Below are 22,402 nucleotides of genomic sequence, written 5' to 3'. Positions count from 1 at the left end.
TTCTATGAGTCCTCACAGAAGCTGAGGTTCAGCTTTGGGTCATACGGTGGACCTCAGTGTGAGTTCTGCATGCCAATAGAAACAGCTCTGAAAAGAGTGCTAACACTGCTTAAAGGGAGAGTTCACCACAAAATCAAAAATATGCATTTTTCCTCTTACCTGTAGTGCTATTTATTTAACTAGAATCTAGATTGTTTTGGTGTGTGTTGCCGAGTGTTGGGAGATGTCAGCCGTAGAGATGTCTTTCTTCTCTCAGATATGGAACCAGATGACACTTGGTTTGTGGTGCTCAAAGCGCCACAGAGGGAAGCATGCATCTTTTCGTGGATGAGAGGCTTGTGCTCATGACAGCTCAAGATGTAAACATTAATGGCGTCCTCCCCCACTGAGCTGTAACGTTAGCTAGCTAAAAGGTGCTAGGTGAGCTAGCAGTAGATGCACGCCTCCTTCTGCGTCATGATTTCTGGAAAGAGACATTGCTGTTGAGTTTTTCAAATCTATTTTTTGGCACTTCGAGCACCACAAGCTGAGTGCCATCTAATTCTATTATATCTGAGTGAAGGAGGAAAAGGCCTCTTGTATTTTATGTCATTTTGTGATATTTTTCATAAAAATGAACCGGTAAGTTACCAGTTGATGGGTGTTGGGCTGTCAAAAACAAAATGAACAGAAACCAACATCCATAGTAGGTACTATTTTTCCTACCAAACTACACCCACCAACTGTATCACCACACAGAAGTTAGTGTGCATCTACTGCTAGCTCACCTAGCACCACTGAGCTAGCAAACGGTACAACACAGCCAAGGAGGGCGCCATCAATGTTTACATCTTGGCTGTCGCAAAGACGAGCCTCTGGTCCAAGAGAACATGCACGCTTCCTTCTGTGTGGCGATACAGTTGGCAGGTGTCATTCAGTATAAAGAAAGTAGTTCATACATTAAAGTAGTCACAAAACGGTCTGTGAATTATCTTGAGTAATCGGGTCATGATTTCTGGAAAAAGACATTGTTGTTGAGTTTTTCAAATGTATATTTTGGCACTTTGAGCACCACAAGCTGAGTGCCATCTAGTTCTATTATATTTGAGAAAAGGCAGACATCTCTACGGCTGATAGCTCCAACTCTCTGCAACCCAGGCCAAAACAATTTAGACTGCTAAACATAGCTACAGACAGGAGGAAAAACTTGTGTGGAGTGAACTGTCCCTTTAAGTGAAGCTTTTTTGAATAATTATTTTGAATGTTTAGACTCACAGCACTGAAGAAAATCACAGAAAATCCAAAAAGGACAACACAGCGAGGGCAAATTAGCAATTAGTTGAAAGATACAATTCAGGAAGTACAATAATGGAAAAAATAGCTCATAAAATGCAAATCATTAAGGGGTATATTAGAAAAAGAGATGTTTGCTGTTGTTCTCCGATTGGATGCTGACCTCATTTCCCAAGCTAATGACTATAGCTGAGAAAGATGATTTCATTTTCAATTGCTTTTAGGATTGCCCTACGTTTGCAAAAAGAGAATATAAAAATAAAGTATAACCAAAACGAGAAAAAAAATTCAAACTTGTGTTTTTATCAACCTTAGGATTAGTTGACTTTGCTCAAATCTTCACCCCGACATTAAGTGTTCACGTTGCCAGTAACAAACTCAAACAAAATCTCAGTGTTTGGGCAAACACCTTAATCCCGAAATCCATCTTTATTTCAACCTACGCCTTAAAATTAGGAGTTAACATCAGAAGGTGCTGCTCAACCGTGAGGCATTAGGAGGTAAGGGACAAAGTACACCTGCAAAGCTGGAGTTGACATGAAACAGAGAAAAAAAACACGCACACCCAAAACAAAAGCCTCATCCAAAAGCCACTTCAGAGGCCTTTCTTCATAATCCAGGGATGTGGAGCAGATCTGAGAAATGGGAAAAGTCCCACGTGAAAGCAACAGGCTTCCACAGAACACATTAGCATTTACTCGTGTTTGAATTTGATTGAACTAATCATGCCGGGTTGTTGGGGTGATAAGCGAGCGTAAACATTCGGGGTTAGAACAGGCCGCCCCCAGAGATGAAAACCCGCTACTTTCATCTGCACGCAATTTATCAGCATCTGACTATGCAAACAGACGCAGCAGCTTGCTCCATTGCCTCTCTTATAAGCAATGACTGACACATGAAAGCAGGGAAATTTGCACCCAGTTAGGAGATTATACAGTGAGTGAGCTGATACTGTAAAAAGACCTCAGACAGCGGCACACAGGGTGGCTTACTACGTCTTTGTGAGGGTATCAGGACTTGTTTCATTACCGCGTAACAACACATGTGAAGTGGGTGCACGTGCACTTATTTATGCTCGTAAAGGGTATTGATGTGTTTTAATGTGAAAAACAATAGCGTCCCAAGAGTCCCTGAGGCACAACAGAGCGGCAACAACAGTCCATATGCGCAGGAGCTGGTAATGGATAGAGCATTGCACAACCGCTAGTTAGGAAACAGTGTTCACATGTGGCAAAAAAAAAACAAAACTTCAAAGCCTTCCCAGTCCAGCAGGCCAGGTTATTTCAATTAGTCTCCAACAAGAACCTTCTTCTTCCCCAGCTGGACCCCCACCTATCACTCCCAGGGATCAGCCACACAGGACCCTGTCACTCTGTTTCCTCTTACCCCCCCCTGAGGGCTTTGTTTTGGAAAAGGAGAAGCGAGTCAGGTTCAAAGTAGAGGAGAAGACGGCGGAGTAACATGAGATGACAGTTTTGCGGCAGGGCATGTGGCTGTAACAGATGATGCACGCCTGCTGGTTGAAGAGGGGTTGATTCTTTATTACTGAGCAGCAAATATTCACAAAGACAACACGCCGCTGGATAAACAGCCAGTTTGTTAAAAACGAGGCAATGCAATATCATTTCTTGATTTTAATGAAAGCATGTGCGTTTAATCAGTCTTCAAATATGCAATAGTATAAAAACAACCCTCAGAGGGTGTTGACATTGTGCAAAAAGGTGACCTCTGCGTAACATTTGTGGAGTATCTTTCTCAGTCACTCAGCAAAACCCTTCGTTTGACTGAAGGCTCTGAGCCCACACAAAGGCTGCACACCAGTTCAAAGTCTCTCAACCAAAAAAAAATGATCGGGTTCACTTCACATGTGACACCAACATGAACACATCTGGTCCTATTTTAAAATGAACAGGAGAAGGGAGCGTTGATTGTGATGATGATATCTCTGTGTAGTATTTATACAGTTTTCTCTCTAGCGAAGATCGGACGTTCAGTCATGCAAAAACGGGAATATAAAAACAATCATCAGCATTTTTCCCTTTACCTCAGTGCCCTCAATCCTCACCCCCATGCTCCATTTACCACGACCTGGAGGTTTTCCAAACTAAACAAGAGGGAAAACATGAGGCTAAACAACACGCTGAAAGCCTAACTAGCGCCTGAGGTTTTTTCCTGACAGGGTCAACAGGTCAAGAAAAGACCACTGTCCTAACAAACAACACAACTGCACGGGGTTTCCAAATGCTGAGCTCTAAACACATTTGTTGCCATAGGCCACATAGTTGCAGGTTTCGATGTGGAGCGGTGTAATCCATAATCCGGAAGAACTTTGATGGTTTAGCAAGGTTGTTCTTGAGTCATCATCTGGTCCTCTTTTTTCTCTCTGAAAACACAAATAAAAGAAGAGTCACTGAAACAACTTTAGAATTTAAGAACAAAATTACAAAACACCAACTAACAAAAAAAGAAGAAGAAACATTTTAACACCACCACCTCTATTTAGGTATGTCCTTATTTCAAAGCTGATCATCCTCACCTTGTGGAAGTTATTTTGGGGGATAAAGCCATCCAGACTACATGCCCTGCTGCTCCATGGGAGTTGAATAAGTGACGTAATGGGGAACGACTGTTTAATCAAAACTGACCACAGGAAAATTGTCTTGTGACCTTGCATCAGGGCAGGGATTTTTTTCAAGTCGGTTCTTAATAACAGCACTTTATTGCTCTTATTAATAGTGTTTTATTAACAGTGCATATAAAACATAGTCGCTCATTAAGGACACTTGCAAAACAGGGACATAAATGTTGAAGGGCAAATGTACTGAGCCCTCCCACTGTATTTAAACTAGTAATGCATTAGTTGTTTTTTTGACATTATATCCATTAGTCAAAGTGAAGATTGACAAGCAGTGACCATGAGGAGACACGTGCTGCCATGAAGCCCTGTTTCCACTAAACACTTTCAGTACGGCACCTTTGGAACCAAAAGTAACCCTTCAGACGTGGTACCGAGACCTCAGGTCCGCTTAGCTTTTCCACCGCAAACTGTGGGCGGAGCTGTTGTCACTTACTGCTCTGTCAAGCACTTGCTGTATTTCCTTATCACTGGTGGCGCAGAGGGAAGTCTGTACCTCTTTTATCGTCCACAGAACGAGGCTGCACGCCGACATTTTCCGAACAAAATAAAACAGTCTGCAGTGAGAGTCTCTCTCCATGGGGTATTAAAAAATAGCATTATCCTGGCTTCATATGAGCAGAGGAAATCTCCGCTTGTCACTACACTAATTTATACAATGTAAAAAGCCATAGGTTTTGCTAATAACGTTAGCATGTTATATTTGTTTGGAAAGGTGTTTAGTATAAGACAGTTGTTTTGTCTGTGAACGCTGTGAGTTGTGATAGAGCCACATTTTGTAACCTTATCTTTGTTAAATGTTGCTGTTGTCCCTGGCTTCATATGAGTAGAGAGAAGTCTGCTAGCTGCTGAGCTAATTTATACAATGTAAAATGCCATAGGCTCGTGCTAAAAACATTAGCATGTTGTATTTGTGGGGGAAAAGTGTCCAGATAAAGACAAGCGCCTTCTCTGTTTCCACCAAACACTTTCAGTATGGTGCCTTTGGAACCAAAAGTAACCCCTCAGACATGGTACCTAGATCCTTGGTTCATTTAGCATTTATTCCGTGTTGCCGGAGCCTGACACTCCACAACGCTTGTTCTTTTTCTTTGATTGAGGATTAGAATATATGCGTTCACACAATCTGGGCGAAATTAATGTATATGAACACTTGAAGATCCTTTCATGCTAAAAATGTATGTCATATAAAGTAATGGTCAAACTTTTTACCCTGAAATTTAAGGTGTGTTGATGATTCACGTCGTCAGCTCATGCACTGTGTAACATTACAAGTTAATGTTCCACCTTAAAAGTCGCCGGCTTGTGGTCTGGTGAATTAAGTTATTTTTGTTTCCGACTCCAGCTGCTGCAAGACGCAGCAAAACATCTTTTCATTTTATAGTTACAATCGACTAATAAACCTCTCTACAACACCAACAGTGGTTACACGAGCCTCAAAACCAGCCACAACTCAGCCCTGAGCAAAGTGACCGTCCTCTATTGACCAATCAGCCTGCAGTGTTCACAGCTCCACCTTTTAGTACCAGATCTGTGTGCTAGGTACCCCAACAGAGGGGGGACCAAACATGGGGACGGTAAGGAACTTTTCACAATGGAAACAGAAAAAAAGCGTACTGAACTGAATCGTACTGCTTGGTGGAAATGGGGCTAATGAGTCGAGCAATGACAGGCTGACAAGAGGCTTTTCTTTCTTTTGCATTCTGCTTTATTAGATAGCGAGTGAGAGAGAGACAGGGAATGACATGGAGCAAAGGACCCAGGCTGGACTCTAAGGATTCAGCTTTAATGGTGTGCGTTCTACCCGGTGAGCTACCGGGGCGCCCCTATTATCACAGATATTTCATTTGGTGTTGAGACAGTTTACCTCACTCCTTCGATCCATTTTGAACCCCTTGCCAAGTTCAGACAAAGACCCCTCCTACCTTTTTGATGTGTCACAGAGCAGAAGTGGAGCAGACATGATGGTACACTCACATACACACACACACAAACAGACTTGCATCTTGCGGTGTAATGACTTTCTTACTCCTGTGGTGAGCTGCCAGCAGACCTGTTGAAACCTGCGGAGTAACCCTAGATGTGGAAAGTACCCCTGCGAGTCTGAGTCTGAGACGCAGGTTACTGAGGCCTTCACTATCTACCTGTCGCACACAAACACACACACACGCACACACAGAGTTGTGTAGTATCACTGCTTCTTTCCTCCAGACACACAACCCAGACATGATGTGAAATACAGTAAGACCCTCGCTACTTCCATCCTGCTATGCTTCTGATGTTGGGAGGACTCAATGTGTCTGCACTTGTTGGTAGGAGAGTGTGTATGCATGTGTGTGCGCTCATGCTTGTCAGTGTGACCACTCACACTCAAGGAATGTATAAGATTTCTCTTTACACATTTAGGCTACTGTCGGCACGGTGTGTTTCCTGGCTGTGTGTGTGTCCCGGCTCTCCTGTACTGGCATATGTACCAGCATGTCGTGTGTGTGAGATCACCTCCCTCACATCTGCAGACCTCTTGACACTCTTCATCTCTTTTTACACCTGGCCTCCCCTGATCGAGACTTCAAGAGAGGGCAGGTGTGCTCGCACCTCGCCCTCACGACTCGAAAACATAGCAGTTTCAATGCTGCCCCAAGTGCTGCTGTGAGCGGGAGGTGGCTCTTGATTCCTGACATCCATCTTTTCTTCCCCTGCCGGAGTTATGGCAGGGGAAAGCCCAAATGAAGTCTATGAGCCCATAAAACAGGCCTTTAATTTGCTTGTATACGCCCAGGAGAGCTGTTAGCCTCTCGTTTCTCTGGACTGCAGTCATAAGTATGATCCCACAGGGTATATGGGTTTATATGGTTTGATCAGATCAGAAAGAAAATTTATGAGTTACGGTTAAGAGGCTGGGACATGTTGAATATCAAACAGGCAGGTGGGATTCATTGCTTTTGTGTTTTTGTGTCTTTGTTGGTGCTGCAAAAAAGTTTTAACTATTGGGAGGAAATGGGAGGGGAAGAAAACCTCTAGCTATGTACCGGTTTTCACAAGATAAAATGTGCCTCGTATTTCCAACATATAATCTATCTATTCAAAGACAGAATTAAAGATATATGGGCGGCTATGGCTGGAGGCCTACCCAACAAAAACAAGCCAGTATTTGTGCCATAATTCTGAGTTAGTCTGACCAGCGGAGGCCTTTTCATTGGTGGTATGCACTGACAGAGAGGGAGACAGCCAGATGTTTTTGTTTGATTCTACAGTCAGCTTCAGTCTTACCTTAAAGTTATAATCCTTAAAGGAATACCTCACCCTCCAACTGATCAATTGTATCTCAATAACTCACCTCGTGCTAAATTTGTGGAGAAAACTTTGCTTTTCTCACATCTCTCCTGCGTGAATGAAGAATCCAAAAACAGAGAAAATTCTTGATGAACTGAAAAGAGGAGTGCGTCACTTACAAACTCTCACATAACTTGTGAAGTATAATCCAAATCTTTTTCAATCAATCATAAGCTCAGTACTTTCCGAACACACTAATTTCACCTTAAAGCTTAATACTTAAAACACTTCCGCATGGACAGCCTCATGCACATACAAGTAGCGCACCTGGGCAAGCACGTTCATTTGAACTCTGCTTAATGGAATGCACAAGCAGAGTTCAAAAGCACGTACTTGCTCAGGTGTGCTACAGGTATACAGAAGTGTTTTTAAGCTTTTGGATTCTTTGTTCACTGTGGAGCAGAGTCCTTACTGGGTTGGGTACCCATGCAAAGAAAGTCATGTCAAGGGGGTAACGCGAGGGTTCGATGTGTGGTGGTTGGGTCGCTCTTGTTGAGAGTACACAGCAGGATGGAGACGGATGTTCTCTTAACTACTTCACTATTCTCACAAAAGATCTAAAGTTACGGGTAGAGGCACTGGTAACAATGAACTAAATGCAGGAGAGCAGTGGGTGACAAAATGAAATCATAGGTGCCAGAGCTGGCCGTGTGAGCCCTCAGAAATTTCTGCCTGATCCGACGACTGTATCACGTGGCAGGCTGATAAAATATGCAGAGGATGTTCAAGCTGATGATGCAGCTGACTGATAGCAACGGGCCAGTTACTTTGTCATACACGTGATTACCGCAAAATCAGTTATCTTTGTGTTCCTTTGTATTTCATCAACAACAAGCAGGAGCTGACTGAGCGAGTCCTTTACACATCTGAGTGGGACAGTACACTATCCATCCATCCATCCATCCATCCATCCATCCATTTTCATCCGCTTATCCGGGGCAGGATCACAGGGGCAGAGGGCCAAGCAAAGCACCCCAGACGTCCCTCTCCCCAGCAACACTTTCCAGCTCCTCCTGGATGACCCCAAGGTGTTCCCAGATGAGATTTGTAATCCCTCCAGCATGTTCTGGGTCTGCCCCGGGGCCTCCTACCAGTGGGACATGGGACACCTCTAACAGGAGGCACCCAGGAGGCATCCTGATCAGATGCCCGAACCACCTCAACTGACCCCTGTCAACACGAAGGAGCAGCGGTTCTACTCCAAGCTCCTCACCCTATCTCTAAAGCTGAGCCCAGCCACCCCACGGAGGAAACTAATTTCGGCCACTTGTATCCACAATCTCATTCTTTCGGTCACTACCCAGAGCTCAAGACCATAGGTGAGGGTTGGGACGTAGAGGGACCAGTAAATCAAAAGCTTTGTCTTACAGCTCAGCTCCCTCTTCACCATGACGGAGCTGGCGCAGTGCCCACATCACTACAGAAGCCGCACCAAACCGCCGATCCATCTCATGCTCCATTTTACCCTCACTCGTGAACAAGACCCCCAATAATGACCAAAGTACATTATGTAAAATGTCACAATGGCAAATCTGTGTGTTTAAACACGGGTGGGTCGGGTCAGGTTTTGGGACTGAGCTTTGAACCTGTGCAGGACTCTACCGTGGAGGCATGCAAAAAAAACACTTGACGAATTCAACAAACACGGGATGAGTAACTGATATACAAATGATCACTTTGTGGGTACATTTTTCCTTTAAGATATTTATGAAATCAAACCCTATTTTAGATAGATATCTATTGGATATGGCTTTATGTGGCATATTGTTCTGCATTTTTTGAGCAACATTTTAACATATTTACATTCTGTCATTACCTTTCTATAAAGTAGCATTCCTTGTTCATGGCGGAGTCCGCCAATCCCACATAGATTTTATACTGCCTACACACAAACAATTCACTAGAAACAATGAATGCATATGTAATCCAGTGTTATTGTTTGAGGCCTCACTGCTTCCTGTGCACTACATCAACTCCATTGCTGACTATACTGCTAATGCAAACACTTCTTATGGCTCTATGATGTAAGTGTTCAACCAGCTAAACACGGGGAGGCTTTTATTGTGAAGCAGTCACAGGAAAACGCAATGTATGCGCTAACCTCTTTGGTTCACCAGAATTTTTTTCACATGACAGCTGTCATTTTTGGAGAGAAGAACCAGCCAAAACGAGTTGGTAGATGAAGAGCTGCAGGCGAAAGGCTGCACACCCCCGACTTCTCAGCAAGGTAACCACCTCCTTTTACTTTGGCCTGCTGTTGTGTGGAAAACTACTGCTGTTCTCTCTATGACAACAACAGCTGCACTGTAAACAGATACATCAGTTGCTCTTCTGTTGTATTTCTGACAGAGTAGCTGCTTAACGAGACTTTGCCTCCCCCCTCAGGGACCTTTATTAAACCACACTTGCTTACTTGAGGGTCATCAGGTCAGCTTGGACTGAAATCTTGAGGATCATATTTTTAATTAATCCCATAATGAGGTGCAGCAAAATATTATAATTTTTATGTGGTTATAATACCACCTGATACTGTACAGTTATTATACTGCCAATCTGTTGGGTAATACTTTGGCTTGTTGTTAAAAACTACCTACATATGCTGCCTTTCCTTTTAAATTAAGAGAAAGAATTAATCTGCAGCAGCAATCAAGTGTAAAAGACAGCTGCTGACAAGGGCACTGTAAGTCCTAACACTAGTTTAATTTGCTTCTTCTATATTTCTTGTTTCCTATATTGGATTTTGTTTCACCGTAGGAATAGAGGAATTGATTTTTCTGTGAAGTTAATCATGTGTGAACCCACCTGTCTTGTTTCCTGTTGTGCCGGTGGATCATTATTCCCATTGTGACCAGTGCTGACAGGGAACCAACAGCGCCAAGTATAAACCCCACCTTATCATCTGCGAAAATAAAACCAACACAGAATTAGTCACTGCTATCAGCCATTGATCTTTCTGCACAACCCATCCATCCATCCTCCACAGCTTTTAATATCTAGATCAATACAAAGTCAAAAAGCAACCAGGGAAGCATTGATGTTAGAAGTAAAAGCATTAGGGGAAACTAAAGAGCTAAGATCAATAGACAGTCATGGCTCCTTTGAGCAAGGCATCCGTTGGAGCTGTTCATTAGCCAGCAGTAGAGGACTGTGGTTGAAGCTCCAAGGCAAGGATGGGATAAACAGTTTGGGCTTGTAGTTAGGTGTGGCTGAAATTTACGATGCATGTTCAGTCTGTTTCATCTTGGTAAATAAAGGATTAATGAGCAAAAAACTTGCTAGATCAATAGAGGATTTTCTGTGAACAAGGAAGCCCTTTGCTGTGTCTCAAATCGCCTACTTCTGTACTTACACTTAATATTTTGAGTGCATAAGTGCGTTCACACTGAGAAGTATGGAAAAATGCAGTGCGCTATGAGTACCCGGATGGTGCACTCAAAACGGTCAAGAAGTGAGTGTGAAACTATGGACAGTTCTCACCCTCAATGGTCGCCATCTTGGCTACGTAGAGGAAGGGGAGGGACCACTTTTCAAACTGGAAATGGCGTCCGAGGACTGTGCAACCGTGAATGTCGCTGCATTGTACAAATATACATGTGTTTTTTGCACTAAGCACCACTATACTGTTGTCGGGTATAAGCCAGCAGTATGTTTATTGGGTTAAAGTATAACTTTGGTATTTTTCAACCTGGGCCCTATTTCCCCATGTTTATGTGTGCGTATGATTCATGGGTACAACTCGTTTTAAAATTGATTCAGTATTGAGGGAGGCAGATGCAGCCGGCAGCCGCGAAACAAGCTAAAACGGTAACGGGGCAAATGCGTCCCGTATAAGTTTGCGCATTAAAAGTGCTTTTTTTCACCACTGACCAGTTCAGATCGCCAGTGCTATCTCTGTAAATAGCATACTAAACGTTTCCCTTACCTCTGGGCTGTGACGTCATCTCACGAGAGCTTTGCTTGTTGCCAGAAGAAAACAGAGGAGCCATGCTGAGCGCCGCTCAGGGTGGCACTGGTTGTCCCTGAGTACAGTTGAGAGTTTTACTGCATCGATTGAAAACAATGGTTCGTGTTTGTGCTTATCCGAATTGCAAGAACAGGATGTCGCGCAACACCCCGTACAGCTTTCATAGGCTGCCTTTGTCAGACGGCAAATTGCTGAAGTTGTGGCTAGTTGTGCTACAAATGGATGCTAACACTCCTCTCCAGACACTGCGCCTTGCAGACCGTCAGGTCTGCAGTGCTCACTTCTCCCAAGATGACTACTGCCAGCCGAAGAAGAGAAGACATCCAATCTCGCAACACCTCTTCCTCAAGAAAACAGCTGCCCCACGAGTAGAGAGAGCTACAGACACAGTGGAGCAAAGCTCTCGCAAGATGACATCACAGCCCAGAGGTAAGGGAAACGCTTAGTATGCTAGTTACAGAGATAGCACTGGCGATCTGAACCGGTCAGTGGCGAAAAAAAGCACTTTTAATGCGCAAACTTATACGTAACGCATTTGCCCCCGTTACCGTTTTAGCTCGTTTCACGGCTCCTGGTTGCATCCGCCTCCCTCAATACTGAACCAATTTTAAAACGAGTTGTACCTATGAATCATACACACACATACACATGGGGAAATAGGGCTCAGGTTGAAAAATACCGAAGCTATCCTTTAATTTAGCAGTCTGTAATGATTTGGTAACGCGAACGATAACGTGAATGCTAATGCTAGTTTGCTAACTAGCTAATTTGCGGCCGTCATTTCCGGTAAGTGCACAACGGCTGTGTTTGGTTTGAGACAACACTACCCTGTCGAAATTCGCGCACTCCACCAATAAGTACACAGTGCACATAGTATACTACATGGAAGTGTAGTAACGGAAGTATGTGATTTGAGACACACTGATAGTGTCGGCCTATAGCTGTTAATTGTATTTACACTGAATGTAAGTGTGTAGACCTATGTCAGCCTCACTTGTAGTCTAATCTAACCATCACTTTTGTGTTCAAACAGATCTCATTTAGCACCTTATTTCTTAGTACAGGTTAGCTTTAATATTATTCATCCTGCAAACACAATTTTCAGTTGACACAGAAGGCATCGTAGCAATGACCTGAAGGTGCTGACATTTTTCAGACTGACGAAAAGTAATATGGCAATTTAAAAGTTGTTAGTCAGCTTAAATCAATTTGAACAGCTGTGCAAATTGAATCCATGTCTATCGCCATTTTCTATTGCTGTTTTTTGAGAATGGTGTAGGGTAGCTAGCTAGCTAGTTAGGAAGATGACCTTTTTTCTAATCCTGCCAAAAAGCTCTGATTGGTAAATTGTTTCTCTAAGTGGCTGAATCAGTTGTCACTAGAGGGTGCAGGGATGAGGTTTTTTGTAGGTCCAGTTGAAAGTTAGCATCGCCCTAGTCTCGCTCACCAGACCTTTCTCAAGAAAAGAAAGGTCTGGCTGGGCCGACTCTCACTTTAAGATTGGAGAAAAAAAACGCCCTGGCTGCTTGTATTTCTTTCAACCAATCACAATCGTTCTGGGCGGTGCCACAGCAACAGTGCGCTTGCAAAAATATTGCCGGGGGGGAAACAGGTTTTGGTGTAACACGCCCACAAAAATATCACCTACAGGACGCGAACCATGGCAGAAAAATGGCTACATCCCCGCAAGATCAAACACCACAAAAGTTAGTAAAGGACGTGTTGAAAACGGTTGAAAACTGCTACACAACCGGAGGTGGTAGGGCGGGACTTCAGCAGGTGACATCGCCCTGGTTCCCTCATCAAGAAGCCAATGGGATTTTCCATTAGATTTTGGGTTATTGCAGAAAATAAGCTTTGTGGCAAACAAATGTTTATTTGGAGGAAAGCCCATCAGTCTTCGTTCAGCATATAAGTTGTGGTGGTTCTTCTTCACAAAAGGACACCACTATCATGATTTTTAATGCATAAATGCAATTGCCAGAAGTAAAAAGCTAATGTGCGCTATAAATGAACTACACTACGATCACGTCACTTCATCGTCATCACCACAATGAGGCTGTAAAAACAGTGCTTGGCGACAACCTCCTTGGTTTCATTTAGCCACTTCTTAGCAGCCACCTTTTTAAGATACGTAGAAGCTTCAAAATAACAAGTGGGGTATTTACTGACAGATTTTATGTTCAAGAAAAAAATGTGAAAATATCTTTACCTTATGTTAACCACATACCTTATTTTGGGGATCTTATCAAAAAACCCATTCACTTCAAGACAAGGAAACCGGAGGTGCAAAAATGCTAACCCATTTTCAGGTTTTAGCTCCACTCTATGATCCCAACACTAATTGAATCGCTGACCAAATCTGAGATGCGGGGAGCTAGGGATGCACCGATCCAATATCTGGATCGAATATTGGCCTCGATATCATCAAAATAGATGGATTGGGTATCGGAAAATGCAACCTATACCTGAGGCAATCCTTCCCCTTTAAATCTATTGCGAAGTGAGCTACGTCATACGTCATGGAGCGAAGGAGAGAATCTGCTGTGTGGAGGTATTTCACACTATTTCAACTGCTGTTGCACAATTGTTTATTTTTGCTTAAAATAAATAGTTCATCAATGCATTAATCTGTTTCATCTTGTTTCATTTTATCTTAGGAAAGAACTGTGTAGTCATCAATGCCTGATGCCTCTAGTCTTTTCTGTTCTACATGTAAAGGTATATAGCTTTTTAGGTCAACCATGGTATCGGATCGGTATCGGCTGATACTCAAAGCCACAGCATTGGGATCGGTATCGAAACTGAAAAAGCTGTATTGCTGTATCTCTATGGGGAGCAATTCAGAGGTCTAGAACCACGCTGGTTCAACAGAAGCTATCTCTTTAACATATCTGGCTGCATTATATAAGTGCACCTGCGATTGGCGTATGAGCTATTTTACATCAGTATGGATGAGAAATATATATGAGGAGTTCTGGTCTTTGTCCTTACAGTTTTTACTTGTAGCTTAAGACCAGCCATCCAACAAATGGCCATTGAGATCTGCCAGTATATCAGCAAATGCATGAATCTGTGTTTTTCTTTTCTTTTCTTTTTTAGAATTACTGAGGGGATCAAACAAAACAAAAATGAAACATCAGCTTCAAACACACATAATGAGCACAAGGCTGGATGCAATGATAGAGCCTCCATTTGCTAATTTTCCCAGCAGTTGCGTCTTGGGTAATACTGTGATCAAATTAAAACATCTGAAACTTTCCTTGGGGTCTTGGCAAGTTCAGTGAACTGTTTCCTAATCTGTTTAACTATCCATACAGTATCCTGAGCCAGGTAGGCAAGTATAAATCCGTTCTGGGGAAGATAATTTTCAAAGTGCCGTCATCCTCTAACGCATGAATGCATGGACATATGTCAAGTGTGCTACAGGTTTGTCAGGTAGGCACTGCAGGTGCCTTTAAAATGTCATCAGCCTCGAAACATCAAACACACACATGCATGCAGAAGCACAGTGGAGTACACACCCACATGTACAAATATTCCCTTAAGTTTCTAAACCAATCAGTTTCGCTACACATGGCCAGGCCTTCAGTGCAGCAGCACTGGCGTCAAGCTGCTGGACGCCGAAGCCCTCGGCATCAGTGCGACAAGCTGCGCAGAACATAATTGTACCGGGAGCATGTGGAGGGCTGGCAGTCAATCAGTGTTAACATTCAGCTTTTTTCTTTTTTTTATGCTGGCAAACCCCCAAAGCTATCTCATTACTCCACTGAACCCCCTCTGCATTGATCAAACAGTAAAGCTCCAGGGAGCAATAGCACTCAGTTTGGACCATTACACTTTTAGTGAGATGGGATTAACACATGACAGACATCATGGGGTTGGACTTATCAAGTTGAAGGCGATAGAAAACAGAAAAAGATGTTAATCATTTATCTCTATCATCAGTACTTGGACGTAAATAGATAAAGGCGATTATATTTTACACATAATTCCTAAAATTTGCTACAAATTCAAATTTCTGAGCTCATAATTTAAACGCCTTTCCAGTGTTTATCTCCCAAAGAAACTGCAAACAGATGATACCAATCAGAAACCCAAGACTGTTTTCATAACCCTAGCATGCCCGTAGACCCCTGAGCTACATTCTTATCACACAACGCATTTCTTAAGATAGAGATGAGGTTTTTTTTTTGACAGAGCTGATATCATCTTAAAATAATTCTGCTGACTTTTTTTCTCTGTGGTAATAGTGTGTGCGTCTCTGTACCAAGCTACTGTTGTCATCTGATATGTGTAGCTCACCCTGTCTGACTTATTATGATGGATGTATAAGTATTCTTGGAATTTGAATCACGTGTCAGACGGCAAACTTCAGACATCAGATATTCCACATTCAAACTGAACAAGCACCCAGTTGCATGAACACACCTAAAAAACACAAAGCCAAGTGGAAGCCAACAAAACATTTCTGGTCTCTAAACCTGCTTGCTGACTACATCCATGGTCAGAGATTTTTTATCCAGATGCTCTTGGAGGAGTTTATGAATATAAAGTCTACACACAGCAGCAGCAGAAGCTCTGGAAGATAAAAGTGTCCACTCGAATTAGACTCAGCTTCAACAGCGAACCTTTCTTGTGGTCTGGGACCCTGAGGCCAGGAGTGTGTGTCTCTGAATGTAAATGTGTTTGTTAGGGCTTGGTATCAGTACTTCATACCTTTACGGTATGGACCAAAATAACCCAGTACCAAAGAGTATCATAAATTTTCCAGTTAAACAATAGCTGCATTGAAATCCTTTTTGTAACAAGCTCTAGAAAAAAAAAACGGTTATTTGTAAGGTTTTCCTTGCAGCCAATCACTACAAGCGTTCTTTAGTTTAATGTGACGTGTGACTGGCCCACTATTGTTGCAGCTACTACCCATTCATTCTGTGGTGCAGTGTATTGACAAAGTCGGCAGTTTAGTATCTCCCCGTGTCAGCGTGGGTTTTCTCCAGGTACTCCAGCTTCCTCCCACAGTCCAAAGACATGCAGGTTAACTGGTGACTCTAAATTGTCCGTAGGTGTGAATGTGAGTGTGAATGGTTGTCTGTCTCTATGTGTCAGCCCTGTGATAGTCTGGTGACCTGTCTAGGGTGTACCCTGCCTCTCGCTCAATGTCAGCTGGGATAGGCTCCAGCCTCCCTGCAACCCTCAAGAGGATAAGCGGTTACGAAAATGGATAGATGGATGGACTCTAGGTGCTTTCACAAAATATTTACACCATGGGTGTCAAACATATGGGCCGGGGGGCCAGAACCAGCCCGCCAAGGGGTCCAATCCGACCCTCTAGATGACTTTGCACACCTAATGTTGATGCACATGTGAAGGCTGAGAGGTTTCAGGAGCAGAAACTTCATGTTAAATACTGCCTTATAGGCTGTTCCACCATGACCAGAATACAGCTCTCTGGAATAACAATAAGTACTTTCTATGGTCATATTTAAAGATATTGACCATTTTGCAAAATATTGTCAACCAGCAGCTTCGGTATAAAAGAATCTGTATCAGACGTCTAACAATATTAGTGGAACAATGCTGCTGAGACACTGACTAAACTTCAGATTGTGAGACAGGGGGTGACTTAAACTGCTTCTTTAATAGCTTCCAATTTAGTGGAAAATTATGCCTGAAAGAAAGAAAATTGAGACATACTGTTGAATCTGCACATATTTTTTCTTTTTGCTTTGTTTGGTAAATGGATGAATGTTTTCAGAATGAAAGAAAATTTTGAGGGGTTGATATTTATAAGTTATTATGTAGTGGTTTCAGTGGTCCAGCCCACTTGAGATCAAATTGGGGTGTGTGGCCCCTGAACTAAAATGAGTTTGACACCCCTGATTTACACAAAGACATTTCTGATGAGTAATCATCAGTAATGTGGATATAATTACTGAGTGGCTAAAGGCACATAGTAGAACAGCTTGAATAGTCTGTTAAGCTCAGAAATCACATCATTTTACTGTAATGCAGCCTTTAAAACCAGGAAAAGACAACACTTATGATATTATGATATCTAAAAACTGATATGTTGTCTCATAATACAATATTGATATATTATTAATATAATGCCCAGCCCTTGCCGAGATGCCACCAAAATTTTCTAAAGTATGGCTATGCTACACACCTGTGGTGTGAAGTCATTTTGTGACACTGAATGCTTCCAGTTATATGATAAGTATTGAACATAGACTGCAAAAATAATGGACGTAGCTACTGTCACTCGATGGTTTGTGGACTACTGTTTTGAAGCCTTTGAGTCTGGGATTTTGGCCGCCGCCATCTTAGTTTTTTGGGACCAGAGGTGACAATATGTGGCCGAGAGGATGTAGTTGTGGAGGGGCGAGGGGTGGATCTGACTAAGAAGTTGAGCACTATTGGCAGACAGCCTGTCACTCAAAGCAGCCCTACCTTAATTATGTGTAACTTTAAGCCTTAATAAAATATAAACGGTTGAGTAATATTAATATTTATCTCCCACAAAAAGATGGAAGTTAGCTGAAGAGCTAAAACTGATCAAAACAGGTTTTTCTACCAGGCTGTAATCATGTTTATTTCTGCTGTAAAGTGGGGCATTTTAACACAGGGGTCTATGGGGATTGACTTGCTTCTGGAGCCGACCTCAAGTGGCCATTTGAGGAACTGCAGTTTTTGGCACTTCAGTGTTGGCTTCATTTTCAGCCCTGGAGGCTAAGTAGAAAAGCATATCAAATGAAGTACTCTATTGGTATCGGTATCACTTTAAGGATACTGGTATTGTAATTTTTAAACACCACCCATCCCTGGTGTGTGTTTTTATCAAACACTGTATCACAGAGACACGAATTCTGAGAAATTGATGTCATTACTGAAGGAAATGAGACCATTATTGAGATAATTAGTGGCAACTGTCTGTCATATGTGCTGGTGCTGTATCTTACAATTGAAACCAGAAAGCTGGCGACGCCTTGGACATGACTTGGTCACCTGTCCAATGATCACTACATGTCATATAAATGTTTCTGAGGCAGCGTGACTTTAAGCAGAATGTTGCCCAACAAATTTTGTGCAGTTTATTATTTGTTGTTTAAACTTCACAAGTGATAACCCTAAAAAAGAATCCCCATAAAAACAAAAACAGACCCATAAAAATAGTGGAGTGAAGAAAAGAGCAGCGAGGGAGAGAACATAACGCAGCTGCATCCAGTGGACAACAGAGCTCAAACCTTTCAACCTTTCTCCTCCTTGTATAAAGAGGATGTTGCTACATGTCTTTGAGCATATATGTTGTTTATTTATGCTGGAAGAGCTACATATGATAACAGTTCATTTATCATTTAGTCCTTCACTCATTCATTCATCTAGTATTATCATAAACTCTTGAAGACATAGCTTCATACGCAGCAAAAGCAACATTCTCTACCTGACTTGTACTGCAAAGCAATAAAGTGCCATAAAACAACAGATTGGATTTCTTTAAAGATCCCAACACGACAACAGACTTATCATTCAGATTTTGACCTCGATCTAGAAAATGTCCCAATCCTGTGCCTCTTAGGCCACGTTTACATCACGGGCCTTAATGCTCAATTCTGATTTTTTTCCCCTACATCCGATCTTTCTGCCTCGACTGTTGACATTGTGACCCATACTGACATCATGTAAACTGATCTCTGCCCTGAAACGTTACTCATGTGGTGTCTCACATGAGCGTTAGAACAACAACAAAAAAGGGTTACATTTGCGAGATATGGGCATTCGGGAAAAAAACTAATGACAAGCACTCATCTCTAGGGTGCCCCCTGAAAGTAGGAGATTAAAATCATGAGTCAGAGACCCCTCGGGTGACTGAGATTACTCCAAGTCGAGCAGTCTGGGTTTTCTTTTGCCAGTCAGTGTGCAGCGTAGGCTACTTCAGGGGAGGTTTTGGTCCCCGGCTTTTGCTGCAGAGTGAGAGCTTTTCACTTTCACGTTGCTCTATAGTATAGGCTGCTGCAGACACAGAGGCAGCTGGCCCGATGGAGGAGAAGCTTTGCACAGTGAGGCTCAGAAATAACTTAATCATTTGCCATTTGCTTTGAAGTGGTGGATTTAGAGCTCACACCAGCTTTATATGATAGATTCTCTGGCTTTTGTTTGACATTTGGTGTTGGCAAAAAATGTTGCTGGACATTTCCAAACTGTTTTTGGCGCAGTTAGCTTGTTTACCATATTATGTGAATGTCATTGAATATTAATATTGAACTGTTAAATCTGATTCGACTGCAATAAGTCTGAGTCAGGTACAGTCCTAATTATCTCCTGAATTATTTGCTGTGGAGGTCGGATGACAGTTCATCATATGTTTTGAGGAAGAGGGTGAGAAGATGAAGGATTGCAACAGCCATAGCTATAGCTCTATTAGCAGCTATTACTGGTAGCTCTGCAGAGAGAGAGGTGCAGCCAGGAGAGGAGTCAGAAGTGGATGTGTGGAGGGTTTCACGGAGGAAAAGTTCCTCCAAACTTTAAGATGTCCAGGGCTATATCCAATATCTCTGTTGGTGCCTAGCAACAATGCTGTCACAGCATGTAGGCAAGCTGTCCCCATCAGGAAACGTCTGGAAGTAGGGCTCTGTTGTCTGGCGACTGGGGCAGCTTACTACAGAAGCGGTAGGGCTATGGCAGCACTCTGTACTTTCAACAGACAGCACCAATACTATAGCCTCCTGAGACCTGAACTTATGTTTGGTATTTATTTCAATGTCTCCTACCTATTTGGGATCAGTAGCACCAGATAAGTATAAAAAACTAAACATTGTCAAAGATACTTAAGTCCCAGTGTTCTCAAACTGAACAATAATAAAGACCTTATGTCTTCAAACGAATACTTCCATATAAACAGTGTCTTAGTTTGTTATTGTTGCTAAAATTGGTCAAAGCTGTTGCCATATCAAACTACAAACATTAATAATCATGAATAAATAAGTTTCAACTATAAAATATGATCAGGTTTTGGACCTTGTCCACTTATGTGTTGGGATTGGCTGCAGACTGACTTGGCAGAGATGACTGCCATCTTGTTTTTATATAAATTAGTGTATTGTGCTCTTACTAGGGCATTAACGACTTTGATTTTTTTCAGGTTGACTTATCTGTCAATAAGGTCTAAGTCGAGTCAACAAGTCATTTAATGACGTCATCACATTGAAATGGCGGAGGAAAGTGAAGTATCTCCACACATGTGATATGTGTCTGTCACTCTCAGGCCCGAACATACTCGGGCGTACTACTAGCGGAGTGGACTCCGCGAGGAATGTCCGCAGTCATTCGGGTTTTCATAGTCGAGCGCACTTCCACGTTGTAGTTTCCTGTAAAAATGTCCGTGAAAAATCCCCGCGATGTGAAAAATACATGCCGAGCAGTCACTGGTGCGGGAGGCGGAGTCCGCGCGGTCGTAAAATCTGAGCTTTGTGCGCACAGGGCTTGCGGACCTCCGTGGAGTCCGTTCCGTGTACATTCCGCCCAAGTATGTTCGGGCCTTAAGGCGTTTTCCCAGGCCTATCACCTTCTACGTTCTCTGCAGCCATGTCTCGTCTTGTTGTGGTCTTGTGTTAATTTCCCCTATACGTGCCAAGTAACGTTACCACCCTTTTTATGAAGTGACTGTGACTATTGGTTAAGTCAAGGATAAAGTATCAGTGCAAACCAATCAGAGGCAGTGATTGCATTCCGTACACAAGCACACAGAGAGAGAGTGGGGGAAAAAAACACACGACTTGTCGACTCCTCCCGGGGGGTGTCGACTTGTGCCACTGATGTCGACACGTCGACAAATCGACTTTTCTGTTAATGCCCTTGCTCTTACTTCCACTAGATGGCACAAAACAGTGTCAACGAACAAGGACAACAGGTCTAAGTTAAGTAGAATGAAATATAAGGTCAAGTAAACCCAAAATGTGATGTCCTCATATGAACATGCAGGGTTTTTGGGAAGATAGGGTGAGTGATCTGCACTTACACAGTTAAGTATGATGTGGAAAAAACCATGGATGTATAAGAAAAGCATATGAATCCGGATATGGATCGGATTTAAGACCACATATTAAAGTGGCCCAGATCTGATTGGAAAAGATCGAATTTCTGTGTCCAGAGTGGACACAGAAATTCGATCTTTTCAGAGCTGTGTCTCATAAGAGCAAAAAAAAAAAAATAATCTGATTTGGGCCACATTTACTTTCTAATATGTAGATGATGCCCCACTATTAGAATAAAAAATCGGGTAAACAGAAGTTGTGTAGGGATGGTTATTAAATAAATTTAACTCAGGTTTGAGAATTTTCTCTCTCATTTAAAGACACCTATCAAATAGCACCATCTCTTCTGCAGTGAACCAAACATGCACGTCCATATCCAGAGTAAAAGGCAACTTGAAACAAAAGAGAGAATAGGAAATAAGGAAAATGACAGGAAGGATTAAGGCACAACAGAGAGGTGAGACAGCCTGTTTAGTGGACCTTCCCAGGCAGAGGCTTTTAAACACTGACTGAAACGGCCACATGAAGACAGCGAAGTGTGAGCAATGGTTTTAAAATTTCAAGCTGCCCTTGGTTGGCATTTAAACAACTCCTTCTACGTAAGCTGCATTTACCAACCACCTCTGTGTCTCTGTCGGTGCTCGCCTGCCTTATCTCAGGGGAATCTGAGAAGAGAACTACTGGCAGAAAATTGAGTGAGGCTTTGTCTTGCAACCCACGTCACTTTTTCCTGTGAAAATCGCTCTATCCCTCTCTGGCAGCTGTCAGCTTTCCTTTAATCGCTTTCTTCTCCTCTGCGCACAGAACTCTATTAATATTATAATGCCATCAAGGTGGGGTGATCCAGTTATTGGTATGCATCCGATACTCAACCAGGGCTATTGTTTTTCAGAAGACCGTGACAAGGCGCAGCCAAGCTAGTAAACTCTATAACCTTATACTTCTCGAGTCTCCCACAGCCCTGTTTGTGCTTAGATGAAAAACACCCCAAGGACTTTTTACCCAAACCCCACCCTCACCTCTTCAATACTCCCGTCATTCCAGCTGAAGATATTAACATTGATCATCACAATACACCACACCCCTGTCTAAAGTCTAAAGCGGTTAAAAAAGCACATTGACAAGTACGGCAGCAGGTTATAATCCATCTCAAATAGGTGGGGC

The 22,402-nt window shown here is 42.6% G+C and overlaps 1 protein-coding gene across 2 annotated transcripts in view; it reads right to left on the bottom strand.

Moving 5' to 3' along the window:
* Positions 1–2,787: 2,787 nt before the first annotated feature.
* Positions 2,788–22,402, bottom strand: part of susd2 (sushi domain containing 2) — a 42,782-nt gene continuing 23,167 nt past the window's right edge. For both annotated transcript variants that reach the window (XM_033620064.2, XM_033620065.2), the window contains 2 exons: positions 10,043–10,139; positions 2,788–3,655 (listed from right to left, as the gene is read on the bottom strand). In XM_033620064.2, coding sequence (XP_033475955.1) covers positions 3,610–3,655; positions 10,043–10,139 — 143 coding nt within the window. In that variant the 3' untranslated portion in view covers positions 2,788–3,609. The remainder of the gene's footprint in view (positions 3,656–10,042; positions 10,140–22,402) is intronic.

The sequence above is a fragment of the Epinephelus lanceolatus genome, chromosome 9 (assembly GCF_041903045.1).
Source record: "Epinephelus lanceolatus isolate andai-2023 chromosome 9, ASM4190304v1, whole genome shotgun sequence".
In the NCBI taxonomy this organism is placed as follows: Eukaryota; Metazoa; Chordata; class Actinopteri; order Perciformes; family Serranidae; genus Epinephelus; species Epinephelus lanceolatus.
Note: the sequence above shows the minus strand (reverse complement) of the source record. Positions and strands in the feature narration are given on the sequence as shown.